The following is a 25,784-nucleotide window of genomic DNA, read 5'->3' on the forward strand; positions in this document are numbered from 1 at the left end:
GGTTGCTGTTGGCGGACTCCTCATTCTGGTGGCTTCTCTTGTTGCAGAGCATCGGCTCTAGAGCGCAGGCTCAGTAGTTGCGGTGCACAGGCTTTAGTTCCCCTCTGCATGTGGAATTTTCCCGGACCAGGGATTGAACCTGTGTCCTCTACATTGGCAGGCAGATTCTTATCCGCTGGACCACCAGGGAAGTCCAACCCCTAACACTTTAAGTAACAACTTTTCAAGTGTATAAAAATCAAAAAACTATGACACCCCCCCAAAAAAAAAAATTCTTGGTGGCTTCTCATTTATGATAACAGAAAAGGAAAGACCATATATGTACCAAACTTTGCAATGACCACAGTAAGAGCCTCAGCACTATTCTTAGAACTGGGCAGCCACGTGCCAGGCAGCCTCTGGCTGTCTCAGATGAGTCCCACCCTACCAAGCAAAGAAACCAGGGCCCACCTGAGGGCTTGGACACATGGACCACAGTGGCCTTTGTACTTGGGACCCCAGCCCTGCAAATGGTAGGAAGGGTCTGGTTATTTATAATTCAAGACAATGACCTCCTTTCCAGTTTTTGTTAGGGGAACCAATGGTTTTGCTCTTCAAGTTATACTGATGTGCAAAGAGCTTGGGTAATAGGTAATGATAAAAAACCATGTACAACTCTCTCAATAATGCTACATTTTTATTTCATGGCATGATCCACAAGAGTACAATAAGTGGAAATTTCAGTACAGGCATACCTCGGAGATATTTTTGTGGGTTTGGTTCCAGACCACTGCAATAAAGCAAATATCAAGATAAAATGAGTCATACAAATTTTTGGGTTTCCCAGTACATATAAAAGTTACGTTTGTACAATACTGTAGCCTGTGAATGTGCAATGTCATTATCTCTAAAAGGAAAAAAAAGACAATATAGATACCTTACTTTAAAAAATTTTATTGCTAGAAATTGGTCACCATCATCTAAGCTTCAGTTTATCAAGCAGTGACATCGAAGATCACTGATCACAGGTCAACATGACAAATATAATAACAATGAACTGAACAAGTTTTAAATATGATGAGATTTACCAAAGTGCAACACAGAGACCCAAAGTGAGCAAATGTTGGGAAAATGTCTTAATTCAGAGTTGCCACAAATGTTCAGTTTGTAAAAAGAATGCGGTGTCTGTGAAGTGCAATAAAAGCAAACACTTAAAATGAGATTCGCCTGTATTGATTTACACTGTTGTAGTTAGCCCCTAAGATGGAGTTGGATTCTAAGTGTTGTCATGAAGCTTCTACTAAAACAAAACAGGGTTCTCATGAAAAGAGATTATTACAGCTCTTTCTCATGTTTTTGGTAGGACCTTCAAGGAACTGCTTCACAGTTGGATGCAAAAAACACTAAAATCCTCACCTTCATTACCTATATTGGGTGTGGAATATCTGCCATCTTTTCAGCAGCTACCCTCCTAACATATGTTGCTTTTGAGTAAGTTTTTCTTTTTTTTCTATCTGCCAAATCCAGAGCGGACTGTTGCAAAACATGAATACGAGAATTGTCTCAGCTTTTAAAAAACATATATACACCTTGTGAATCATGTAGGATTCAGTTTTAATGTTCAGATTTCTCATGAGATGTATCATGCAGCATGAGTTTCCCAGCTTTAGAATCTTAATTTATAGTTACTATATTTCTATTGATAAAACGTATGTAACCCTGTTACATATGATTCGTATTTAAGTAAATAACAATTGTATGAATTGCTTTTTATGGTAAAAGATGAAAACACTTTTGTGAAAATACAAGATGAATAAAAGATGAAAGCAAAATAAATCTTATAAAATTGGTTTTGAAACAGGAAGTCTTTTTAAAAAAGGACCCTGACCTCATTAGAAATCAAGAAATTTCAACAAATTTTAGGGAAATTGGTTTTTAACAAAAATATTTTTTCTAATAAATCTAGAATTTTTCCTGGATTAAAAAAAAATCGATCTGTTGTAACCAATTAGAAAATTTGGTTTTGAAATTAGTTTTGAAATTTCAAAATCAGTTTTGAAATTAGATTAGTATTTTTTAAAAAATGTTTATAATTTGCCTGGTACTCATATCTTTGGCCCTCCTCCCAGTGGAACCATGTCATAAAGATGGTACTATCTAGGTTATTGCAGAGCTGTATAAGATGTGAATTAACTGCCTGTGCTTAAAAGATCTGTTTATAATATCATTCTCATATATTCTATTGCTCCTCCTTTTTTTCCTAAAGAAAATTACGAAGGGATTATCCCTCCAAAATCCTGATGAACCTCAGCACAGCCCTGCTGTTCCTGAATCTCGTCTTCCTCCTGGACAGGTGGATCACCTCATTTCATGTGGATGGACTTTGCACAGCCATCGCAGCCCTCCTGCACTTCTTCCTTCTAGCTGCCTTTACCTGGATGGGACTAGAAGCAATTCACATGTATATTGCTCTGGTGAAAGTATTTAACACTTACATTCGTCGGTACATCCTGAAATTCTGCATCGTTGGCTGGGGTAAGCCTCCTGCATTTTTTTTTCCTGTCCTGGAAATCACTAGGTTCTCATAGGAAAATCCTATTTTGAAAGAATAGGACTGCTAAAAGAAACTTCATGATTGTGAATGATATGCATTTGATATACATAACCGAAGGCAGGGGTGTTTTTAAAACGGTTCCACAGTCCTCACAAAAGTCACGATTAAAGGGGAAAAAAAAAAAAAAAACCTTAGCTCTTGAGTCACCACCAACTTATTTCCTGTGTCCAGAGCCAGCCCACCCAAGTCTGAAGAAGCAGCTGGCAGACAGTGGTGGATTTCCATTATATTTCAAAATAGAAAGGCCAGCTCAGACTCTTAACTATTCTTGCCCCTAGACACATGCCCATGTCTTGGAAACCTGAGCGAAAAGGTTATTTTTGTGAGTGCAACCAGAATACTGACAGAATTCTTGCTTTGAACTTCTTACCATGATTCCTCAGCCAGACACGGATGGCTATGTTAGCCTGTTTACAGTCTTCCAATCAGGCTCCTTCTTTTATCTGGGTTCTGTATTGGGGCAGGCATTTTCAAGCTTTATCACAAATCTTTTTCAGATGGCAGGGGGGAAATGAGACATTTGCAAGGTGTTCAGTACCTCCTTAGGAGTCAGTGAAGGCACCTTTCAGGGAATTCAGGTGGGGTAGCATTTCCCTACTGAAATACACATGCAAATCTATATAGATTCTCATGAGAGAAAAGAGATGACTGTAAAGACTTTCTGCCCCCATTGTTTCCCCTCAACTTATTCTTAAGATGTTTCTTTCTATAGAAAGGGGTAGAATGAAGCTGCACTTACTTTCCAACCTGAACCCAGTCAATCTAATAGGTGTCATCCATGAAACTACATTTTCTGGTGCTATGTTCAGTATAGGGCAGGTCCTTATACTCTAGTGGGTACCAGCAAGTAAACAGAATACTTAAGATTTAGATTGTTTCTAATTAGAGTTGGATGTTTCATACCACAAAGGGGATTTTATTGTTGTTTTCAACCAAGCTGCCAGTTCTAGGAAATTTGATTTTATAATATGGAGTGTTTACTTTCTTTTTTTTCCCCTTGCCATTTTCAGTCTTATAAAGCAATTTCAGATGTTTCAGAAAAGTTTCTGTCATGGTTTTGTTACAACAGGTGTGCCTATCTTAGTTGTGTCCATTGTTCTAGCGAGCAGAAAGCAAAATGAAGTCTATGGAAAAAAGAGTTACGGAAGAGAACAAGGTGATGAATTGTAAGTAACAAAAGTTTGTTGGGAATTTATTTGTGATGAGTATTAGTACTGTATGCTTCATTTCCTGAAGTTTAGTGTGAGTTTTCATGCCAATAGTGAGCTTCTTATTTTGGAAGGTTAAGTTGTATTTATATGTCTTTGCCAAGGCCTCTGCTATACCATACATGAATTCAGTTGAAAGCCCTGAACTGTGTGAGCTGCTTTTATGAACGTTGGGCTCTTCTCATCTGGAGTTCAGAAGAAGCCTAAGATTCTCTCTTCTAGACTTAGAAGATCCTGTCTCTTTGAGGAGGTTTCCTAATACTTCCACCTTGTTAAACCACATGCATCTTCCAGAGAGTTAAGTAGCAGCATCAGACAGTGAGGGATTCAGTAACAATATGATTATTGTGTGAAAATGAAGAGAATGGATCTTGAATAATTTGAAAAATTCCCTTCAGACTGTGAGATTATTGAGGCTAAGATTTTTAAACTGTTCAGTTTGGGCAGTTAGTTTTCTTGTATTTTATGTAGCACATAATTAAGTACCCAGTATTATTTGTGGGTTGACTGAATTACTGAATGAATGAAGAGCTTACTCCTGACTGTGATGCCACATTTCTTTGCTCATTTCATGGATGGATATCACTTTTATATCCAGTCAGTATCCAGTCCTGTTCCTTTCTTCCTGGTCTTCCCTTTTATGTTTCCAAAGTAACATTCAAAAGCCCCCAAGAGAGCTAGTGGGAAGTAAAGGATGATCTGGCCTGGAATTTCAGATTCTAGGGGGACTTCCATATAGAAAGTAAGATTAGCTGCAGGGGCAAGCCGTATCATTTGGGGACCTTTAAAATAAGCTATAGTAAAGGTACAAGTCAGTGCATAAGTTCTAAATAAGGGAATATAAAAAGTATGTGAGTCAACTTTTACAGGCCTTTAAGATATGATTCAGAAAGCTGTTGTGCCATCAACAACTCTCATTAATTGAGAATTTACTATATGCCAGGAATCTTGTTAGGTTATAGGACTCAAAGATGTTCAAGACAGCTTTTGCCTTTGGGATGGTCAAGTTATACCATGGTAGACACAACCTACCAAAATGATGACCATATGCTTTAGAATTTGAAGATTAATTGTCTTAAATAATTCATCTAAATATTTTTGGTACCTAAGAACTTGCATAGTATTAATTAGGTACTGGGGCATCTGCAAATTGCAGTATTTTAATTTTGCTTTTAGTACCCTTTAAAATTACTTCCATCTATTTTCAGATATATATCATTCTGAATAGCAAGTATATCTTTCCTCATCTCACAAGGATGTTATGATGTAAGCTTTTTATTTGTGCATTAGAAGCTTCAGCATAAGAATAACAGAGTTATACAATAGGTTGTGCCTCAATCAGACCAATTATATTAATAGGAATTATTTTGTTCCTAATAATGGAATCCACAATTATGTATGTCTTAAATAAGTATTACTCTTTTCACATAATAAGAAACTTGGAAGAAGGCAATAACCAGCATTAATTTTGTGGCTGAAAATGTTAGGACCAGCAACCCTATAGGTCTCTTGATCTTCCTTTCCTGGATAGAAGATGATGACTACAGCCACAGAGCTTGCATTCATGTTCAAAGCAGAAATAAGAAATAAGGGCTTTTCCAGTCCGTCTGTCAGGAATACCTCTCTTAAAATCCCTTAGTGGACTCTGCTACCATGTCATTTTGTAGAACAAAGTCCATACATGCTTAGTCACTCAGTGGTGTCTGGCTGATCTCATAGACTGTAGCCTCCAGGCTCCTCTGTCCATGGGTTTCTCCAGGCAAGACTACTGGAGTGGGTTGCCATTTCTTTCTCCAGAATGTCCACATGGCCACCATTTAAATAACAAAGGAAAATGAGAAAGTTTCCCATCCTCTGGAATGGAGGCCTATAAGAGAAAGGGGATAGATGTGGTTTAGAGTGAGCCAAACAATAATGTCTTCACACCAAGTCAGAGTTTAAGAGGCTACCTTGTTTTCTTAATTGTTGACTTAAATAACTAGGTATTAAGATAATGACTATCCAAAAGAAAACAAAAACAAAAAACTTATGTAAACATCGAGGAAGAAACTGAGGTCCCCCAAATGAAGTGACTTCCTAAAGGGACTTGAAGGGCATTTGAGGAAGGCCCATCTGTAAAGTATGCAGAATCCCAAAGTAAGCCTCTTAGGTAAACAGAGCGTGAGGATTAATCTCTTTCTGTCTCCTCTCCTTTAAGCTGTTGGATACAGGATCCTGTCGTATTTTATGTGACCTGCGCCGGGTATTTCGGACTCATGTTTTTCCTGAACGTCGCCATGTTCATTGTGGTGATGGTGCAGATCTGTGGGAGAAACGGCAAGAGAAGCAGCCGGACGCTGCGTGAGGAGGTCCTCCGGAACCTGCGTAGCGTGGTCAGCCTGACGTTTCTCCTGGGCATGACGTGGGGGTTTGCTTTCTTTGCCTGGGGACCTTTGAATGTCCCCTTCATGTACCTCTTCTCCATCTTCAACTCGTTACAAGGTAAGATAACTGGTGCGTGCCTACTAAGTCGCTTCAGTCATGTCCGACTCTTTGAAACCCTATGGACTGTAGCCCACCAGGCTCCTCTGTCCATGAGATTCTCCAGGGAAGTATACTGAAGTGGGTTGCCATGCCCTCATCTGGGGATCTTCCCCATCCAGGCATGGAACCCAGATCTCTTATGTCTCCTGCATTGGCAGGTGGGTTCTTTACCTTTAATGCCACCAGAGAAGCCCAAGATAAATGGTACCCGCACCATTTTCTCTTTCATATTTGAACGTATGTGCAGACAGCTTCACTTTTGAACGGACGCCATGCTGCATTTCTAAGTCACTATTCCGAGTGCTGAGCACAGTTCCAGGCACAGAGTGGGTGCTCGTGAAAATGGCCTTGAATGAAGTGAAAAGGTAGAATGTTAGTTTATTTGTTTTCAGTGTTGTATATACCAAGCACTTAAAACTATGCCTAGAAGATAGTAGGTGCTCGGTAAATGTATCTTGTTCATGAGTCAATATGAGAGGTGTCCAATGGGAAGTGACAGGGAGGCATAGAGGCTTTGTGGCTTCTTCACAGTTTTGCTGAGTGTTGGTGCTCTTCATGGAACCATGTGGGTGTAGCATTCTTGGCCAGAAAAATCTTTAGACTCTGTCAGGGTCAGAGAAATTCACTCTGATTCCTTGGCTCTAAATATAAATACCAACAATCTAGTTCAGAAATGCTTTTTTTTTTTTTCCCTAAGATATGGCAGTCAACTCAACAATCTAATAAATGGCTTGTTCTGTTTAGAAATACAAGGTTTCTTTCAAGGAGTTTCCTGTAATGCTTCTAAGTCCATAACACACAACCTAGTGTACTCTAGAGTGAATTTAACTTTTTAAACCATTTTTATTAAAGTATAGTTGATTTACAATGTTGTGCCAATCTAGGCTTTACAGCAAAGTGACTCAGTTATACACATATATACAATCTTTTAAAAAATATATTCTTTTCCATTATAGTTTATCCCAAGAGATTGGGTATGGTTCCCTGTGCTATGCAGTATGACCTTGTTGCTTATCCATTCTAAATGTAATAGTTTGAATCTAATAACCCCAAACTTCCAGTCCATCCCTCTCCCTCTCCCTCCCCTTTCCCCACTGGCAACCAGAAGTCTGATCTCTACGTCTGTGAGTCTGCTGTTTTATAGACAGTTTCATTTGTGCCATATTTTAGATTCACAGGTAAGTGACATCATGTGGTATTTGTCTTTCTCTTTCTGACTTCACTTAGTATGATAACCTCTAGTTGCATCCATATTGTAGCAAACAGCACTGTTTCATTCTTTTGTATGGCTGAGTAATATTCCATTGTATATAAGTACCACATCTTCTGTTGATAGACATTTAGATTGTTTACATGTTTTGGCTACTGTGAATAGTATTGCTATGAACATAGGGGTGCATGTATCTTTTTAAATTATAGTTTTGTCTAAGTATATGCCCAGGAGTGGGGTTGCTAGATCACATGGTAATTCTGTTTTTTAGTTTTCTGAGGAATGTCCATACTGTTTTCCATAATGTCCGTAGAAACTTACATTCCCACCAACGCTATTAGGAAGGTTCCCTTTTAGGATGAATTTAGTTTTGAACCTTAAGTGAATATGAAGTGTTTTTTTCAAAATTCAGTAACATTCTGTAAGACATTGATATACCCTGTATTGTTGTTAAAACTCCCTAATGTTGGAAGCACAACGAAGTCCACAGACCAGTAGGAATGAGGTGACAAAGTTTGGCATCTTTTAGAGCAGGGCATTACTACAGCTTACCTAAAGCTACTGGTCATGCACTTGAAGGTTTGTGGGGAAGGAATAGCTGACTAAAGCTGAATGATTCAGCTGGGACGAAAAGTGTGGAAATCAGGTCTGTGCTTCTCACAGGTGAGATGGCCTGAGCAAATGCTCCCAGCAGCTGTGTTCTAAGAAAAGTCTGTATTTACCTACAGGAGAGTTTTTACAGCTTTGTATCCTATGTATCTGTTTTGCTTATCTTCCTCAGTTTCCAACTAGTTCATGAGCTCTTGTTGTTTTAAAAACCTGTCACTTAAAAGGTGCTCAATAACTACTTGATAAATCAATCACTGCATTGGTAGATGAAGAAGGGAGGAGCTTGGGGGATGGCCTAAATTCAATCCGAGACTCTTCTGGCATAAACGTGAATTAATTAGTTGAGCAAATTTTATTCAGATTCATTCTCCTTTGACAGACGAACTTTGTGGGCTCATTATCTTTAGTAAATAAAATAATAAGCCTCAAGTGCACCTCCAGAAGTTGGAAACTGAATAGGTAGCATATGAATACATCTGCACTGGGATCCAACTTTGTAAAGTGAGTTTTCCTCTGTTTAATCTCTTCTGTAATATACAACATAAAAGTGCCTAGACAAATATTGACAGAAATATCCATTAACATTAGAAAATTCCATGGTTTTATATTTCAGGATTGTACATGAAAGGCACATTAATCTGCCAGCCCAACCTTGTTTTTGCTTTTAGAATTTCCTGGCAGTTTTCAGTAATCTGCAATAGTTACAGTTGTCTGTTCAGCTCTGTTTCCATTAATGAAACTCGGGATGTTTTATTTTTCCCAGCATAGGTCTCCTCTCAGGAGGGAAAAATGTTGTAAACCATCATCAAGTCAGTGTTCTTCATAAATCACTGACTTTTAAGGATGATTTTAAATGATATAAATTCAGAACAGATTTCTGCACATTCAATGATATTAAAAACACCTTCTAAAAATAAAATTTAAATTAAAAGGCAATGATACAGAGCACATGAATCTAACAATTCCTTACTGGCCAGACTTGTACAACAGCTTCTTCAGACACTATGGAAAGTCATTTAATGGTTTTTATTTGCGTCATTTTTGGAACCTTCTGTGAGAGGCTTGGTGGTTATTAAAAGTATATGATTTATTAAAAGAAGCATGTGGAATTTAGACAGTTTAAAGAAAAAATTCCATGAATACATAATGAACTCAGGTTGAACTTAGGCAAACTATATTGTGTTGATGTCTTTCTGATATTCTTTGTTCAAATTCCCCCAAAATAAAACTTGTCCCCATGTCTCACGGAGCTTATATTGTAGTAAGAGAGACTGAATACTGAGTGGGTAGCCTTTCTCTTCTCCAGGGGATCTTCCCAACCTAGGAATTGAACCCAGATCTCCTGCATTGCAGGAGGATTCTTTACCAGCTTAGCCACAAGGGGAGCCCCAGGAGAGACTGATGTTAATCAAATACGTCACCACGTACAATATACGTGGTGGTGTTGAAAGCATGTGACAGAAGACATGATGCCTAAACTGAAAGCTGAAGGATCAATAGGAATTAACTAGATGAGAGGTGGGGGTAGGAGGTGGGTAAAAACTATTTCAGATAGAGGGCATTTCTTGTGCAAAACAGTTGCTGTAATTGGTGATTATAGTGTATACTCAAGGCATTAAAAGAAAGATCATATAACCTGAGAACCAAGAAAGAGCAGGAGAGTAACAGAGCAGTGGATGTGATACAGAAGGAAGGTAAAGGCTCTGTATTTTGATCTGTGTAAGAGCATTTAGAAGTTCTTGAAAGGTTTGAGGCCTGTGGACTGATGTGATCGGATACACGTTTTGTAAAGGTGAAGCTGGACATAATGTGGAGAATGGATTACAGCAGCCATGTAGTGTCTGTAGATGAGAGGCTGTGGCAATCAATGATCCAAGTAAGGTAAGATGGTTCAGTGTTTTAGACTTTGATGGGAATGGAGGAGCCTGAGATACATGAGCAGAGTCAAGAGAATTTGCACGTGTGCTAGTAACAAAACACTTAGCATTGGTTTGGTCATTAAATTCTTTTCTGCACTGATTAGGATAAGAAAGCTTCATGTTAATACAATATTGTAATGATTTGAAGCCTGGAATTACAAGAATTAGCAATGGCCAAATATTAATAATGTAACGTGAAACCTAAAATTATGCCAAAGTCACTCAGTCGTGTCCAACTCTTTGCGACTCCATGGACTGTCACCTACCAGGCTCCTCAGGTGACAGTCCATGGAGTTTTCCAGGCAAGAATACTGGAGTGGGTTGCCATTTCCTTCTATAGGGGATCTTCCCAACCCAGGGATCGAACCTGGGTCTCCCACATTGTAGGCAGATGCTTTACCATCTGAGCCACAGGGAAGCCCAAAAAAGTAAATTTTAATTTTCTCAGATTTAGCTTATAGTTGAACATCTTAAAATCGGCAAGATCACAAGTCACTCTTGAGTGTTACAGAGGTGAGGTCTGGCAGGGAGGACAGAAGATGTGTTTGAGCAGTGATGTCAGGTCATATGTATCAGAGGAATAGCTTTTGCTAGCAGATTTCTTTTCACTTTTGTTTATGTCTTTAAAAATTCGGTTCAAAGATGTTAAAAATCTTCTTTATTTCTCAGGATTCTTAGAAATACATGTGTATATGTCTGTATGTACAAAGACATATACATGTATAATTATGTCAGTACTCACATTTGTGTAGCTTATGTATTAAAGCTTTATATGTGTATTTTTATTTTAGATGTTTTATTTTTATTTTCAATACTATCTTTATTTTTTATGAATTTTTAAAGATACATTTATAATTGCACAATTTAGTTGCAAAAAATCATGTTAGCTGCATATCATAAAATTATTATAATCTGTGCAGCTCTACCTAAAATTTTACCTACTTGAATAAGCAAATGAAGTCACTTGAATCCAGGCTGAAACCAGGTTTACTATTAACTGCTTTTCCACCATATATTGCTTTGTTCTGTTTCTCTTACTACTTCATTTAAGTTATATACTAAATATTTCATTGCATTTTTTATTCTAAGATGAATGGATAAATATACCTTCTCTTAACATGGCACAATTATGTTTCTAACTCTTTTTTCTATCTTTGCTGCTTTCCTAGGGTGAGAGTAGCAAAGCATTTTATTAGACATTTTAATTTATTCTAAAGAATACAACTTGAGAAAATCACATAGTATACAAAATTGTTATTCAAAAGAGAACAGATGTTTGACTAAAACACATCATAATTCACACGCCTGAGAACATTAGCCTGTATGTCAAGAAATATAATGCAGTTCATCCTAAAGAAGTAAAAGGCAATTCTCTGGTTTCTGAGAGCATCTTGGCCAGAGCCCTCTTGGGCATCTATAGTATATCCTTTGGTGATATTGATGTACTTGCAAGATTGAGTTATTGCTTTGAGATGCAGCCTGTGCACATTGCTGCTTATTATGCAAATGATAAATAGTATCTCAGAATGTATATTTTTTCATTACTGTACAGAAGTATTTGACACTAAGTGAAAAAGCTGGCTTACAACTCAACATTGAAAAAACAGATCCAGTTCCATCCAGTCCCATCACTTCATGGCAAATAGAAGGGGAAAGAGTGGAAATAGTGATAGATTTTCTTTTCTTGGGCTCCAAAATCACTGTAGATGGAGACTGCAGGCATGAAATTAAAAGATGCTTGCTCCTTGGAAGGAAAGCTATGACAAACCTAAATAGCGTATTAAAAAGCAAAGACATCATTTTGCTGACAAAGGTCTATATAGTCAAAGCTGTGGTTTTTCTAGTAGTCAGGAGTGGATGTGAGAGTTGGACTGTAAAGAAGGCTGAGCACCAGAGAATTGATGCTTTCTAATTGTGTGTGGAAGACTCTTAAGAGTCCCTTGGCTGCACAGGCATCAAACCAATCAATCCTAAAGGAAATCAGTTCTGAATATTCATTGAAAGGGCTGATGCTGAAGCTGAAGCTCCAGTCTTTGGCCACCTGTTGCAGAGTCGACTCATTGGAAAAGACCCTGATGCTGGGAAAGATTGAAGGCAGAAGGAGAAGAGGGTGGCAGAGTATGAGATGGTCAGATAGCATCACCAACTCAATGGACATGAATTTGAGCAAACTCTGCAAGACAGGGGTGCCTGGTGTGCTGTAGTCCACGGGGTCACAAACACTCAAACATGACGTAGTGACTGAACAACAGCAACATAAGATTAGGCTTCTCCAGTACGTAGGGAAGTTTAACTCTCCTGACACATTTAACAGGATTTAAAATGTAGCCCCATACTGAGAGCTTAATCATCAGTTTTCCTTTTCCATGCATATGAAACAATATTGATTAATAGTCTCAGGCATAATCAGTCCATCTTCTGTATGTATACCGTGCACCATATGGTTCTGCAAATAAAAGCTACCATGGCAAATAGAAGGGTATCATCAGTCCACTCAGAGATCATGTTTGCCATTAATTAGTTGGGTAAGATTAAAATACCCAGATCAACAGAAATAACTTATATTTGCATAATGCACTATGGTTTACAAAGCACTTTCACATAACATCTGTGATCTGATGTGTAATTCTTGCAGCAAACATGAAAAATAGGTACCCAAGAAAGAGGATATTCTCCCCATTTTATAGATGAAGAAACAGGCTTATAAGAGTTCATGACTTTCCCAAGATCAGTTTGAATCCTGCAGTGTAATATTTATAACATAGCATATGTGAGCATAGAAAAGCACATTAGGTGAGAAAGCCTATGAGTAAAAAAATAAAACAAATTACTGCCTTTTCAGTTTTTTATTTCAAAGTTTCTAGGAAGTGAATATGTCTATTTAAAGAAATTTAGTAAATGTACATCTAATGAAGTAGAAATTTACTCTTAACCTTTTCTAGCAAAAATCATTTATAGAAACATATTTATCATTTTAAAATAAAAATATATTTTAATCCTGTTGGCAAACTCAGAAAATTAAGTAAAATTATGGAGTAGGAACCTCCTGATAGTTAAGCTGGGCCATAATTACATGGACAACACACACGGCGGATTGGCGCCAAAGTAAAGAGATGTCCCACCTTTAAACCCGTTCACATCTGAAACGGCATCAGGTTGGCCAAGACATTACACGCTGCAGGGAAATAAATTACTCATCTTTTGGCAGAGCATATTGTGTGTAGAGAAGTAATTTTTTAAAGGGCACCTTGTCGAATGAAAGGAGGATTCAAGAGGTTCCCAAAGGGAGTCATAAACTCTAGAGATTCCCCAGTCCTGCAGCCAGCTGGCTGCATCTGTGTGACAACAGAACATATGAGCCGTTGTTGGACTCAGGCTTGATGGGACGCTGAGAAGTCATCTAGATCATTTTTGTCAAAGATCAGTTATCTAGGATGTGTGTCCTTTTTGACCCAGACATGTGGTTTGATTAATTCTTGATTGATTCCATCCCATATGCCTGAAGTCACCTATATCCATAATCTTCTTTTCACTGTGTTTCTGGATCTTTTCTATCCAGGTATGAAAAATCAACTTAGGTCGTTTATCAGAATATATTGATGACGAGCCTGCTGGAATTGCTAATGGACCTTAGTTGGTAAAGAAATGTTTAGGAAATGAGTACTTAAGGCGTTTGTTTGTTTTCCTTCACCAGACTCACTGAAAGTGAGTTTTTAGGCCAGTAAAAGAATGCAAAATGTGCTTCCCTAAATTTTACTGTATGGCATTTGTTTTCAAGGCCAAGGGAAACTATTCCTGGGCATTTTTTTTTTTTTAACACTTTTGATAATCAGGCTAAAGATCTGAGAAGATCCCTTTAGCTACTTATTTTATAATGCCCCAGGAAGTCACCTATTTTTGCTAAAATCAACCAAAGAGGATGAATTCTATGTGGACACCCAATTTCTAGCCAAAATATTGAGGCTAAGGATATCTTTTTTCCCCCAAATAAGTAGTTAAATAGCACTTATAGAGACCAAGATTAAACATAAGCCCATATAATCTATATATAATGGTTATGAAGTCAACAATTTAGATAGGGGATTTTTTTTTTTTAAAGACTTTCTACTTGAATGTGTTCTGAGGCAGGTGAAAGAACTAGACATCAAAACCCAAGCCTGCTACTTGATGAGACCTCTCCAAATGTTTCTCACTCCATGTTTAGACATGGAGAGCACCCCCTTGGATGTCCCTTTACTGTGTTTTTGGAGCAGCTTTGGCCCATGGTGTGGTTCTTCAGGAGGTCTTGACGAGGTGGAATTCATTGCATTTTCCTTCCTACCAGGACCCACATACTTACAATACCCTTACTCGAAAAAGCTATTTTTTCTTTCTTCTTTCTTTTTTATTTTTATTTATTTATTTATTTTGCTTGTTCTCTTTACAATTTTATTTTTTTTAAATTTTATTTTATTTTTAAACTTTACAATATTGTATTAGTTTTGCCAAATATCGAAATGAATCCGCCACAGGTATGAAAGTATGGTAGCACATTTACAAGAGACTTGGGGTGGCTCAACTGGTAAAGAATCCACCTGCAATGCAGGACACCTGGGTTCGATCCCTGGGTTGGGAAGATTCCCCTGGAGAAGAGAAAGGCTACCCACTCCAGTATTCTGGCCTGGAGAATTCCATGGACTGTATAGTCCATGGGGTGGCAAAGAGTTGGATACGACTGAGCGAGTTTCACTTTCACTTTCTGGAAAATGCAGAACAAAGTTACATATAGTTCCACTATATATTACAACTGTTTTTTAAAGTAGATAAATTAAGATTTTTAGTTGGAGTTTCAGTATCAAACTCTCAAAAATTTATAGAATGAATATGCACAAAAATAGAAGGATATAGTAGACCTGGAAAGCACTGTAGGCCAATTCAGCATAGTTAAGATAATTTATAGAATTTTCACACAACAGCAGGATACAAATTCTATTTAACTTCCCATAGACTATAAACCAGGAAACACTGGAACATATCCAGGGACATAAAACAAGGTGTAAAAATTTCATACAGAGTCTGTTCTCTTATCACTGTGGGATTATGTTAGAAATCCATATCAAAACATATTTGAAAATAGCCCACATAATTTCAAGTGCAATGTGACATTTACCAAGAGATCTTTGACTTAGCCATTGAAAGGCTCAGTAAAGTTAAAAGACAAAAAACAAAACAAAACAGAGAGGGTGATTGCAGAGAAGAAAGCATTTAGATGAGAAATTACATCATCTATTCATGTGTTGGTCAAAATTATTTTTAAAAGTGAGCAGATACCTCTGGTTAGTGAAAAATGGAGGTGCAAGGAAGACAAGGATGAACAGGTATAGAACTGGTTAAGAATCTGTTCATTCAAAGAAAGTTTTACTTTTTATCTTGCTCTAACATAGTATCTGGGTTTTTATGGGTATGATAAAGAATCACGGCAGTTATCAAGCTGAAGAAACTATTGCAAAGGAACTGGCTTGGATTCATCAGAGTGGTGGTTTTCCAGGCTCGAATTCACCCCAAAAGGGTTGTCGTAAAACTAGCACAGCCTGTCAAGATGAAGCAGAGACTTTATAACTCTGAATTCTATCTTTTCAGTCATGTTAGTGTCCAACGTTTATGGGCAGTGTTTCCTACTCCCTGATCAGTTAAATAAAGCTGAAAGGCACTGGGAGGAGTAAGAGTCAATTATTCCGATCCCCAGTTGCAGCTTAAAGCCCTTTCCAGAAAGTTAGAAGAGCATATTTTTCCAGGTGGTATGAAGAGCCTCTTTGAGGCATGTGGGTTGATATAAAGATTCTCAAAGGGAAAACATGTGATAGAAAGAACAGAGATGGAGATGAGAAGTCAAACAGATTCTTTTGGATGCCAAAGGAAAACTCTATAAAGTTTTGTGATTTTAAGTTCTGCTCCTGGCACCAAGATCCACAAGTAGATGGAAAAAAAAAAAAAAAAAACCCTGAAGACTGAAGAGGGACCAGCCCTCTGTTTTCTCACTTTGGCCTCCAAGTGCCCTTGGCGCTCCTGCTACATTTCTGCTCCTCCCGCCTGCAGTGTTTAGAATTTCTTTCCATACCGCATGTGCATGCTTCCAGATGTGGCTACCTTCCACATTTCCCACGGCTGAACTCTAAGCGGGATATTTTGTCCTAAAATAATCTTGGGATAATATTTATTGCCAGACTGATTTAAATACATGTGAAAAGGGCTAGTTGCTACAAATAGTCAACTAACCTGTTATGAGAGTCCCATTCTGATTTAAAAATGGAACTCTGTCTCATGGCTGAAGAATCTGCATGGTACCTTGGAAATTTAAAATATATTTATCCCAAAGAATTCTGATTTCTCATGCCTATTATCTGCTTTTGTCCCATAGCATCACAATTCATTGTGGGAAGCAGAGCATGTAAATGACTTCTATTACAAAGTTTTAGAGAAGTATAAGATTTTGAATGTAATTTATATACATGTCTCTTAAACTTAGCTTCCCAAGTGGTACTAGTGGTAGAGAACCCACCTGCCAGTGCAGGAGATGTGTATTTTCAGGTTTGCTTAAAAACAAACAGTGTCATTTAATGCTGTATAATTATGATACAAAGTAGCACTGTACCATCTAAAAAATTATTAAGTCAGTTTTCTTAGCTTTAACCTCCTTCTGTATGACTATGGTCAGCCTCAGAGCCTCAAAATAAGTCACATCTTAATATGGTAGTTGTTCAGTCGTGTCCGACTCTTTGTGACCCCATGGACTGTAGCCCCCCAGGCTCCTCCATTCCTGGGGTTTTCCAGACAAGAATACTGGAGTGGGTTGCCATTTCCTTCTCCAGGGGATCTTCCCGACTCAGGGATAGAACCCAGGTCTCCAGCATTATAGGCAGACTCTTTACCATCTGAGCTACCAGGGAAGCCTTTAATATCAGGGAGGCAAATCCAGAACTGGGTCTTTCACAGTGTCCTCAAAACACAGGGGCTTCCCTGGTGGCTCAGAGGTTAAAGTGTCTGCCTCCAATGCGGGAGACCGGGTTCGATCCCTGGGTCGGGAAGATCCCCTGGAGAAGGAAATGGTAACCCACTCTAGTATTCTTGCCTGGAGAATCCCATGGACAGAGAAGCCTGGTAGGCTACAGTCCACGGGATCACAAAGAGTCGGACACGACTGAGTGACTTCACTATTCACTATTCAAAACACCAGATGTATGCTCTGAAGTTTTTTCTCCAATATATATGACATTTATAAAAACTTCTGAGTGTTAAGGGAAACATCATCTAGCAAATTTAATTTTCTGCCGTCTACTAAAAGTCATTTGCTCAGTGTGAATCCCAAGCATGAGTAAGGCCAGGATTAAAGCCTGAGAACCAAAGTCCTTAATTAGAGTTTGTAATCTTTTCCAGCTCTGATAAGTGATTTTGTTAAACAATTGTTTAAGAAACACACGGTTAGCTATATTCTCAGCTCTAGGACAAAAATACCTCCAACAACAAATTCTGCAAATCCTGCCCCAGTGCACAAAAATAGATCCAACCCAAGTCAAAGAGCTCCCTTTCCACCTCTGACTCCTTCACCTGTAACCTGTGCTGACCTAACCTCAAGCTTCCATGCATTCTGCTCCCTGTACTAGGAAGCTGCCATCACCTCTTCAACACATGAAAGATTTTCAAAAGGAAAAACAATCTATATTGTGTACACCTGTATTACAAAGCATGCGTGCTAATTAAAGGGATTTTCTGTGTTAGCAAGCAGGTTGGGGACTTGGGGGTTGTTGGTGTAGGAAGGCTTTAAAAGGCAATCAGATTTAGTCAGAGTGTGAAGATGAGGTCCAAACTGTTAGTCACTCAGTCATGCCTGACTCTTTGTGAGCCCATGGACTGCAGCCCACCAAGCTCCTCTGTCCATGGGATCTCCCGGGCAAGAATGCTGGAGTGGGTTGCTATTTCCTTCTCCAGGGTATCTTCCTGTCCCAGGGATCGAATCTGGGTTTCCTGCATTACACGCAGTTTCTTTACTGCCTGAACTACCAGGGAAGCCCAATCAGATTCAATCAAAATGTAAAGATGAGGTCCAAACCCAGTGCCTCTTCTGTACTTCCTGGGAAGATAGCTCTACCTGCTAGGTCCTGATTCTGTGGAGTTTTGAATGTGGGGGAAAATCTTTCCCCTACTCTGAGACTTGTCGTGTCTGAGCTCCAGGCCAGGCCAGGCTGCAAGCGGGTTTCTTGTCTCCAGTTCTTCCTCCCCAGCCCAGCTTCTCTCCTTGTCAATAGCACAGGGACCCTCAGGAAGGGTGTGTGTGTGTGCGTGTCTGTGTTTATTTTCTGAAAGACTGAAGTTTGATTCATATTTAGTAGAGCTTTCTTTTAAAATTAGAACTTCCCCATCCTATCTGATATCATCTTAGACAAGTAATTGTGTCACTAGCATATATTTTCATCACTGATTGTTTTATTACTAATAAAATATCATTAATAAATAACATAATAATGTTTTACTTATATAAGTATGTATAAAATGATATGGTAACAATAATAAGGGCTTCCCTAGTAGCTCAGCTGGTAAAGAATCTGCCTGCAATGCAGAAGACCCTGGTTCAATTCCTGGGTCAGGAAGCTACACTGGAGAAGGGATAGGCTACCCATTCCAATATTCTCAGGCTTCCCTTGTGGCTCAGCTGGTAAAGAATCCACCTGCAATGCGGGAGACCTGGGTTCAATAGAAATTGGTGGAACACCTCCTAAGTAAGTGTCTACCACTCAGTGATAACCAAACAAGCCAAACCCGGAGAAGGAGAATCAGCCAGGGTCATCTCACTGCATTCAGGGTCTAACCTGCAGAAATCCAGCACATTCCCTTCTGTAATCGTTCTTAATAATGTAATTTATTCTGGAGTAAAACTGTGACCACTTTCAGTTAAGATATTGAAAAATAGAACGTAAAAGCACAGCCTTAGATCTCATTTGAAAATTTATCTGTACGTGTAAAATAAGAGTACTTTAAATACTCGCCCCACTTTTCAGTTACACAGGCTACAGTGTAATTTACAGTTTCCTTGATGAATACTCCATACTCAAAAAGAATGGATAGGCCTTAATGTCCATTAAAGGTACTTTAGTCATTTTCACTTTTACGGTGTTCCATGCTAGACCCTGTGCTCCACGAAAACAATGATCATCCCCTTGGAATTTCCTGCTCCTAAAACAAAGTGCCTCCTGCTTAGCAGTGCTTAGTTGTCACTGAGTAGATTATTCTGTTGGAAACCCCTTAACTTCCTACCCAAAGTTTTCTTCAGGTTCAGTTTAAGCCCTTGCACTCTCTAGAATACCCTCACTTATGTAGATAATCTGCTTAATATGGTATATTATTAAGGCATTACTTGGCAACTAATTTGCATACCTTTCAGAAACTTTTGCCTTAAATATATTTTCACTGTATTCCTGTCACTCCTTAACTTGTGTTCTGTTAACTCCTGTTTTTAAGCCCCTACACCCAAACACATTTAAGACATTCAGATGTACATGTATGTATTAAATTATCTCATGTAAAATAGATGAGTGATTAATCTTGGTTATATTTATTCATTCAACAAAGCATTTATGGAGGTCCTGCTTAGTTCCTGGCATTATTTTGGGAATGGCTAGTACAGCATTAGATAGACAAGCATCCCTGTGTTCTTGAAGCTTTTTATTTACTAGCAAGGGATAATCAAGCAAAGAGATAAATGAATACATAAGGAATACAAGAATATCAGGTACTGATCAGTGCCATAGCAAGAATAGGTGTGTGCAAGGATGTGTGAGCAGAGGCTAAGACATAAAAAATAAAGAGAAACAGTTGATGATGACCTCTTTGAGGGGTTTTATCTGAAACCTGAATGGCAGGTTAAGATCCTGTATGGAAAGGTTTGAAGGAAGAACTATCGAATTATTGAGCTGAAATGAGTTTAATATATTTGTTTGAGGGCAATGATGAAGAGCACTTCTGTTTTGAACATCAGGGATGGTGGCTCAGTGATAAAGAATCCACTTGCAATGCAGGAGATGTGGGTTTGATCCCTGGGTCAGGAAGATTCCCTGGAGAAGGATATGGCAACCCATTCTGGTATTCCTGCCTGGGAAGTCCTGTGGACAGAGGAGTTTGGAGGACTACAGTCCATGGGGTCTCAGAGTCGGACATGACTTAGTGACTAAACCACCCCCTCCACAGGAGAAAATGGTATCAAGACTGTATTTCAAGGGGCTTCCCTAGCAGTCCAGTGGATAAGACCACCTTCCAATGCAGGGAGTATGTGTTCTGTCCTTGGTCGGGGAGCTAAAACCCCACATGCCTCTCAGCCATAAAACCAAATCATGGAACAGGAGCGATGTTATAACAAAATTCAATAAAGATTAAAAAAAAGTGGTTTACGTGGAAAAAAAAATCTTTAAAAAAGAGAGGATGTATTTCAAGAATGAGAGAGTGATCAATTGTTTTGAATACTGTTGAGAGGTCTAGTAAAATGGGAAAGAAAACTGAATTAACAGTAGGGGAGTTCCTGTGATCTACAGGAGCAGTTTTAGTGGTCTCAGAGATGTGGACAGTCTCAGAGATGTGGACAGTGGCCTCAGAGATGTGGATAGTCGCCTCTTTAGAGCAGGTTGAGAAGAAAAGAAATGAGAAAAAACAGGGACAGCAAAAGTTAGTCATTGGATGTTTTGTTGAGAAAGGGAATGAAGAAGTAGAAGCTGGAAGAAGATTGGGGGTCAAAGGAGAAATTCTTTGATTATTTAAAAGAGAGTTACTAGGATATGCTTGTGAGTAATGGGAATAACCAAGTTTGGAGGAAGAGAGGTAGAAATTGAGGCAGCCAAGAGAAGGTAAAAATGCAAAAGCAAATTTTAAAAGAGGCTGGCTCCCAAAGCACGAGTGATACAGCTTTTGATCGATGCAGGCGAACTGTAAGTATATGAAGAGCACTTGACAATACAGAAATGCTTCCGCATTAAAATGTTGAGAAACTAAAGCAGGTCAGGTGGAGCTGCATGAAATTGCTGATTTGGGGCCATTTTTGACTTGTAAAAATACCACTTTTCTATGGCCCAGACTTAGAATAATATGCTTACATAAAATAGCTCAGAATACACAAATTGAAATAGATGATGAGCTCATGGATATTTTCTCTATGTTTTCACATAATTTTAAAACAAATATAAGGGAAACATTAAGTGTCTCTTAAAGTGAATATTGCCTATTTCAGATTAGTCTTTAGGTTACGTCACAACAAATACTGATTAAAACAAGGACAGAATTAGATTCATGTAATTGTTCTAGTTTTATCTGAGCCTCTGTGTTCTATTCTAAAGGATTAAAACATCAGCTGCATACTTAAAGATTCCTTCCATCTTTGTTTCTTAGTGATTTGGGTGTAAAAAAAAAATAAATTGAATCCATGTGTTTTGTAAGATTTGTCTTTAGCGATGTGTCATTTTACCTAATTGTTTTATATTTTCTTTTGTCCCAGGCTTATTTATATTTATCTTCCACTGTGCTATGAAGGAGAATGTTCAGAAACAGTGGAGACGGCATCTCTGCTGTGGTAGATTTCGGTTGGCAGACAACTCAGGTAAAGGGGCATGTTGGTGATCGAGCTTTTTACATTAAGAGTGTGGTCAGAAGTGTTTGTCATTTGGGCTTCCCAGGTGGCTCAGTAGTAAAGAATCTGCATGCCAATGCAGGAGACTCAGGTTCTATACCTGGATCAGGAAGAGCCCCTGAAATGGCAACCCACTCCAGGATTCTTGCCTAGAAAACTCCATGGACAGAGGAACCTGGGGGGCTACAGTCCATGGGATCACAAAGAATAAGATACACCTAAGCAAATGTGAGTACACACACATTTGCATTGTCAGAGCAACCCAGTCCCAGTGGTAGCAAGGTGTAAAGGTGGAGTGTGTAAAGATGCTTGGTTGGAGTCTTAGGTTATTAAGACTGCATGGGACCGGAGGACTTGGACCTGACTGTTCTATTTTGCAAAGAAGCATGAGTTCCACATAGGTTAAGTGAGTTGCTCAAGTTTTTATGTCTAATTTAACAACTCGGTTATCCACTGTACCCTATGTACCTTTCCATATTTTTGAAGTCTTCATTTACATTATTAGACAAAAGAGATTTTTCTCAATATAAAAAAATCCCTGAAGAAAAATATTACTCTTTAAAAAAACCCCTCCAGTGGTTACTTCTCAACCTTAAGATATTAAGTAGAATTTTAAACATAAGGTCAAAGTAAGAAACTTTTCTGTTTCTTCGAGTTGTTACTGTTGACATGTCAATCTCTTGTATGATTCACTGCCAGTGTGTCAGAACATCCAATGCTATGAATCAGTTACTTAAATAATGTGGTGATGATTTTTCAAGGCAAAGTGTGTGCATTCGTGCTAAGTCAGTTTTGTCCAACTCTGCAACCCCATGGGCTGCAGCCCACCAGGCTCCTCTGTCCATGGGATTCTCCAGGCAAGAATACTGGAGTGGGTTGCCATACCCTCCTCCAGGGGATCTGCCCAACTCAGAGTTCAAACCTGCATCTCCTGCCTTGCAGGCAGATTCTTTACTGCTGAGCCACCAGGGAAGCCCTCGAGGCAGACTATATCCCTTCTAAAGCAGACTCATGGAGAGATGTCATTTTTTTCAGATTGGAGTAAGACAGCTACCAATATCATCAAGAAAAGTTCTGATAATCTAGGAAAATCTTTGTCCTCCAGCTCCATTGGTTCTAACTCAACCTACCTTACATCCAAGTCTAAATCCAGCTCTACCACTTACTTCAAAAGGAACAGCCACACCGGTGAGTCATTCTGGCCAGAAAAGTGCTAGTAAAGATGTTCTCTGGGACACTTCCCATCATGTTTTCGTGGTGAGAACTGTCATGTCGTAAATATTCATAGATCACAGTGCCCATTAGGGTGCTTATTTTAGACTTAGGAAAATCAAAATTTATTTGCACCTTCAGCACCTTTGTGAATATTTTGTCCTGTTTTTAAATTTTTACAACCAAAATTGAACCTACATTGTCAGAGTGTCATTAACTCAATTATTTTTGTAACTTCATTTGCTTTAAAATTTAATTTTCCTGAAAAAGTATGGTATCTTGTTTTTAAAAGTTATATCTTTATTTAAAAAATACAGAAATTGATTTGCAGATTATTTCAGCATAGTATGACAGTTACCTGGCAAGTTGGAATGAAAACAGGAAGAGACACCATCCAGCTTGTATGTGAAAGACTTAAGTCCTTTGAAATACACACAAATATAAAATCATAATAGTGTACGCCTAAAACTAATACTGATATATGTCAATTATACCTCAATCAAAAAAGATACTTAAGTTCCTAACCATTGGAAGTGTTATTGGTGATTGCTCTCTATATTACTGATTAAATATGAAAGAGGGAACATTATGTTTGGAAAGTGATACAGATGATGAGAAACATTGTATCTTTATTCATCTACCAAATCTTCATGATATTTACAATGATTGCACTTTCTGACATTAAGCCTGTGTGTGAAAAATTCTGAAGACTGTGAAAACACAGGCTAACTTCAGATATACAGATAACTTGACTTCAGACCACTATAATATATTGAATATTGCAATAAAGAGAGTCACACAAATTTTTTGGTTTCTCAGTACTTATATGCACCATATATAAATATATGCTTATATGTTTACCCTGTACTGCAGTCTATTGTGTGTAATACAATCATGTCAAAAAATGTACATACCTTAATTTAAAAAGGTACTTTATTGCTAAAAACTGTGCTTGACTGTCAGCAGACAACACAAATCTTCGATTTATAAAAACTGCAATGTCTGTGAAGGGCTTCAAAGTGAAGTGAAATAAAATGACATATGCCTGCAAAGACCATTTTGCAGTCCTTGATAGCCAGTGAACAATGTGAAAAGGTATACTCCTTTAATAATTTCAGTTGAAAATAACAGAAATGCTACTTTTAAATACTAATTAAACCTTGGTCAAACAGCTCTCAACACTCAGTATCCAGCACTTTCTAAATGAAAGATGCTTATAAAAGGTAATGGAAATGACTTTTAAGTTTTGTATTTGTTTAGCTAGTAAATGTAGGCAGAAGAAAATGGCACCAAAACCATTCATATTTGGCAAGAGTGATTTGCGTGATGTGTGTATAAATGTTCACATTATAACACTTGCATTTCAAATGACCCTCATGTACATTTGAATCTTTCCACATGTCCCTGCTTGTACCACTCTGGTGCCCACTGCCTGGTATTCAAGATAGCACTGCGGAAAAAAGTTTGAATGTTTAGAGAGTTTTTTAATTCCAAAATTAGTCAAAGAAAGATCTGAAGGGCTTCCCTGGTGGCTCAGCAGTAAAGAATCTGCCTGCCACTGCAGGAGACATGGGTTCAATCCCTGGTCTGGGAAGATCCCACATGCCCAGGAGCAACTAAACCCGTGTGCCACAACTATTGAGCCTGTGCTGTAGAGCCCAGGAACTGCAACTGCTGAGCCCTTGTGCCTCAACTACTGAAGCCTGGGTGCCCTGGAGCGCTCAGCAACCAGAGAAGCCCCTGCGATGGGAAGCCCACGCACGACTGGAGAGTAGCCCCTGTTCGCCACAACTGGAGAAAAGCCCACCCAACAGTGAAGATGCAGTACAGCCAATAAATAAATACAATTATTTTTAAAGACTATCTGAAAACTTGGAGCAGCTTAGGACAGCAGTTCTTAAAGTTTCTTGGAGTTAGGGATACTTTGGGGAATTAAATAGAAGCTATTCCAGAATGGGGTGCAGTCTTTGAGTCCTGCACACAAGCTGCTGCTGCTGCTGCTGCTGCTAAGTTGCTACAGTCGTGTCCGACTCTGTGTGACCCCATGGACTGCAGCCTACCAGGCTCCTCCGTCCATGGAATTTTCTAGGCAAGAGTACTGGAGTCCTGCACACAAGCAGTTTTCCTTAAAATTAAGAGGTCTTTGCATTCTTGCTTGAAACACCTGTGTAAGAAATACGATGACAGATATATAATATGAGATAAATTAGTCTACCTAATTGGTAGTTCCCTGGCATAAAATATTGTTTACAGTTAACCCTTGAACAAAACGGTTTGAACTGGGCAGGTCCACTTATACGTAGGTTTTTTTTTAGTACTAACTACAACAAACAGTATTACATGATCCCCAGTTGACTGAATACGTGGATACAGAACTGTGGACACTGAGGAAGCTCAGACACAGAGAGTAAACTGTAAATTGTACTCAGATTTTCAGTTGTTCGGGAAGTAGTGCCCGCTACTCCCAACTATTATGCAAGGCTCTATTGTACTTATAATGAGTGAATTTTATACTTTATTTGATCAGCCTTAAGATTAGATACTCATTTTGTCTCCCCTTTAAAATCCAAATACTTAATGCATTATAAGTTAGTTGTGAATGCATAGGAATTAGCCCAATTGAATTATTTTCCTCTTAATATAACTGAGAATAGCTAGCCTGAAAAACCACTATTAAAATGGTAAACAAGATAACAGGTAGATATTTTGGAACAGAGGGCATTTTGAAATTATAAAATATTTGGTAATAGCATCATGGGGAAAACTGCCTAGAAGATAAAAGGGATTGTAGAAATGGGGATACCAAAGAAAAGCTTTACTGTTTCAAAAGCTTGGATATTTATTTTTGAAGACTTCACTAATGTTA

General features: G+C 38.5%; 1 protein-coding gene across 9 annotated transcripts in view; it reads left to right on the top strand.

Moving 5' to 3' along the window:
- Positions 1-25,784, top strand: part of ADGRG6 (adhesion G protein-coupled receptor G6) — a 152,281-nt gene that overhangs the window by 120,549 nt on the left and 5,948 nt on the right. For 8 of the 9 annotated variants that reach the window (XM_086318104.1, XM_086318099.1, XM_086318102.1 and 5 more), the window contains 6 exons: positions 1,343-1,470; positions 2,246-2,514; positions 3,663-3,759; positions 5,999-6,282; positions 21,575-21,676; positions 22,742-22,894. In XM_086318104.1, the coding sequence (XP_086174230.1) occupies positions 1,343-1,470; positions 2,246-2,514; positions 3,663-3,759; positions 5,999-6,282; positions 21,575-21,676; positions 22,742-22,894 (1,033 nt within the window). The remainder of the gene's footprint in view (positions 1-1,342; positions 1,471-2,245; positions 2,515-3,662; positions 3,760-5,998; positions 6,283-21,574; positions 21,677-22,741; positions 22,895-25,784) is intronic. The other variant, XM_086318101.1, reaches the window with a different exon arrangement.

Source organism: Bos grunniens, chromosome 9, assembly GCF_055505025.1.
Source record: "Bos grunniens cultivar Pamir isolate PY7600 chromosome 9, Bosgru_T2T1.0, whole genome shotgun sequence".
NCBI classification, from domain to species: Eukaryota; Metazoa; Chordata; class Mammalia; order Artiodactyla; family Bovidae; genus Bos; species Bos grunniens.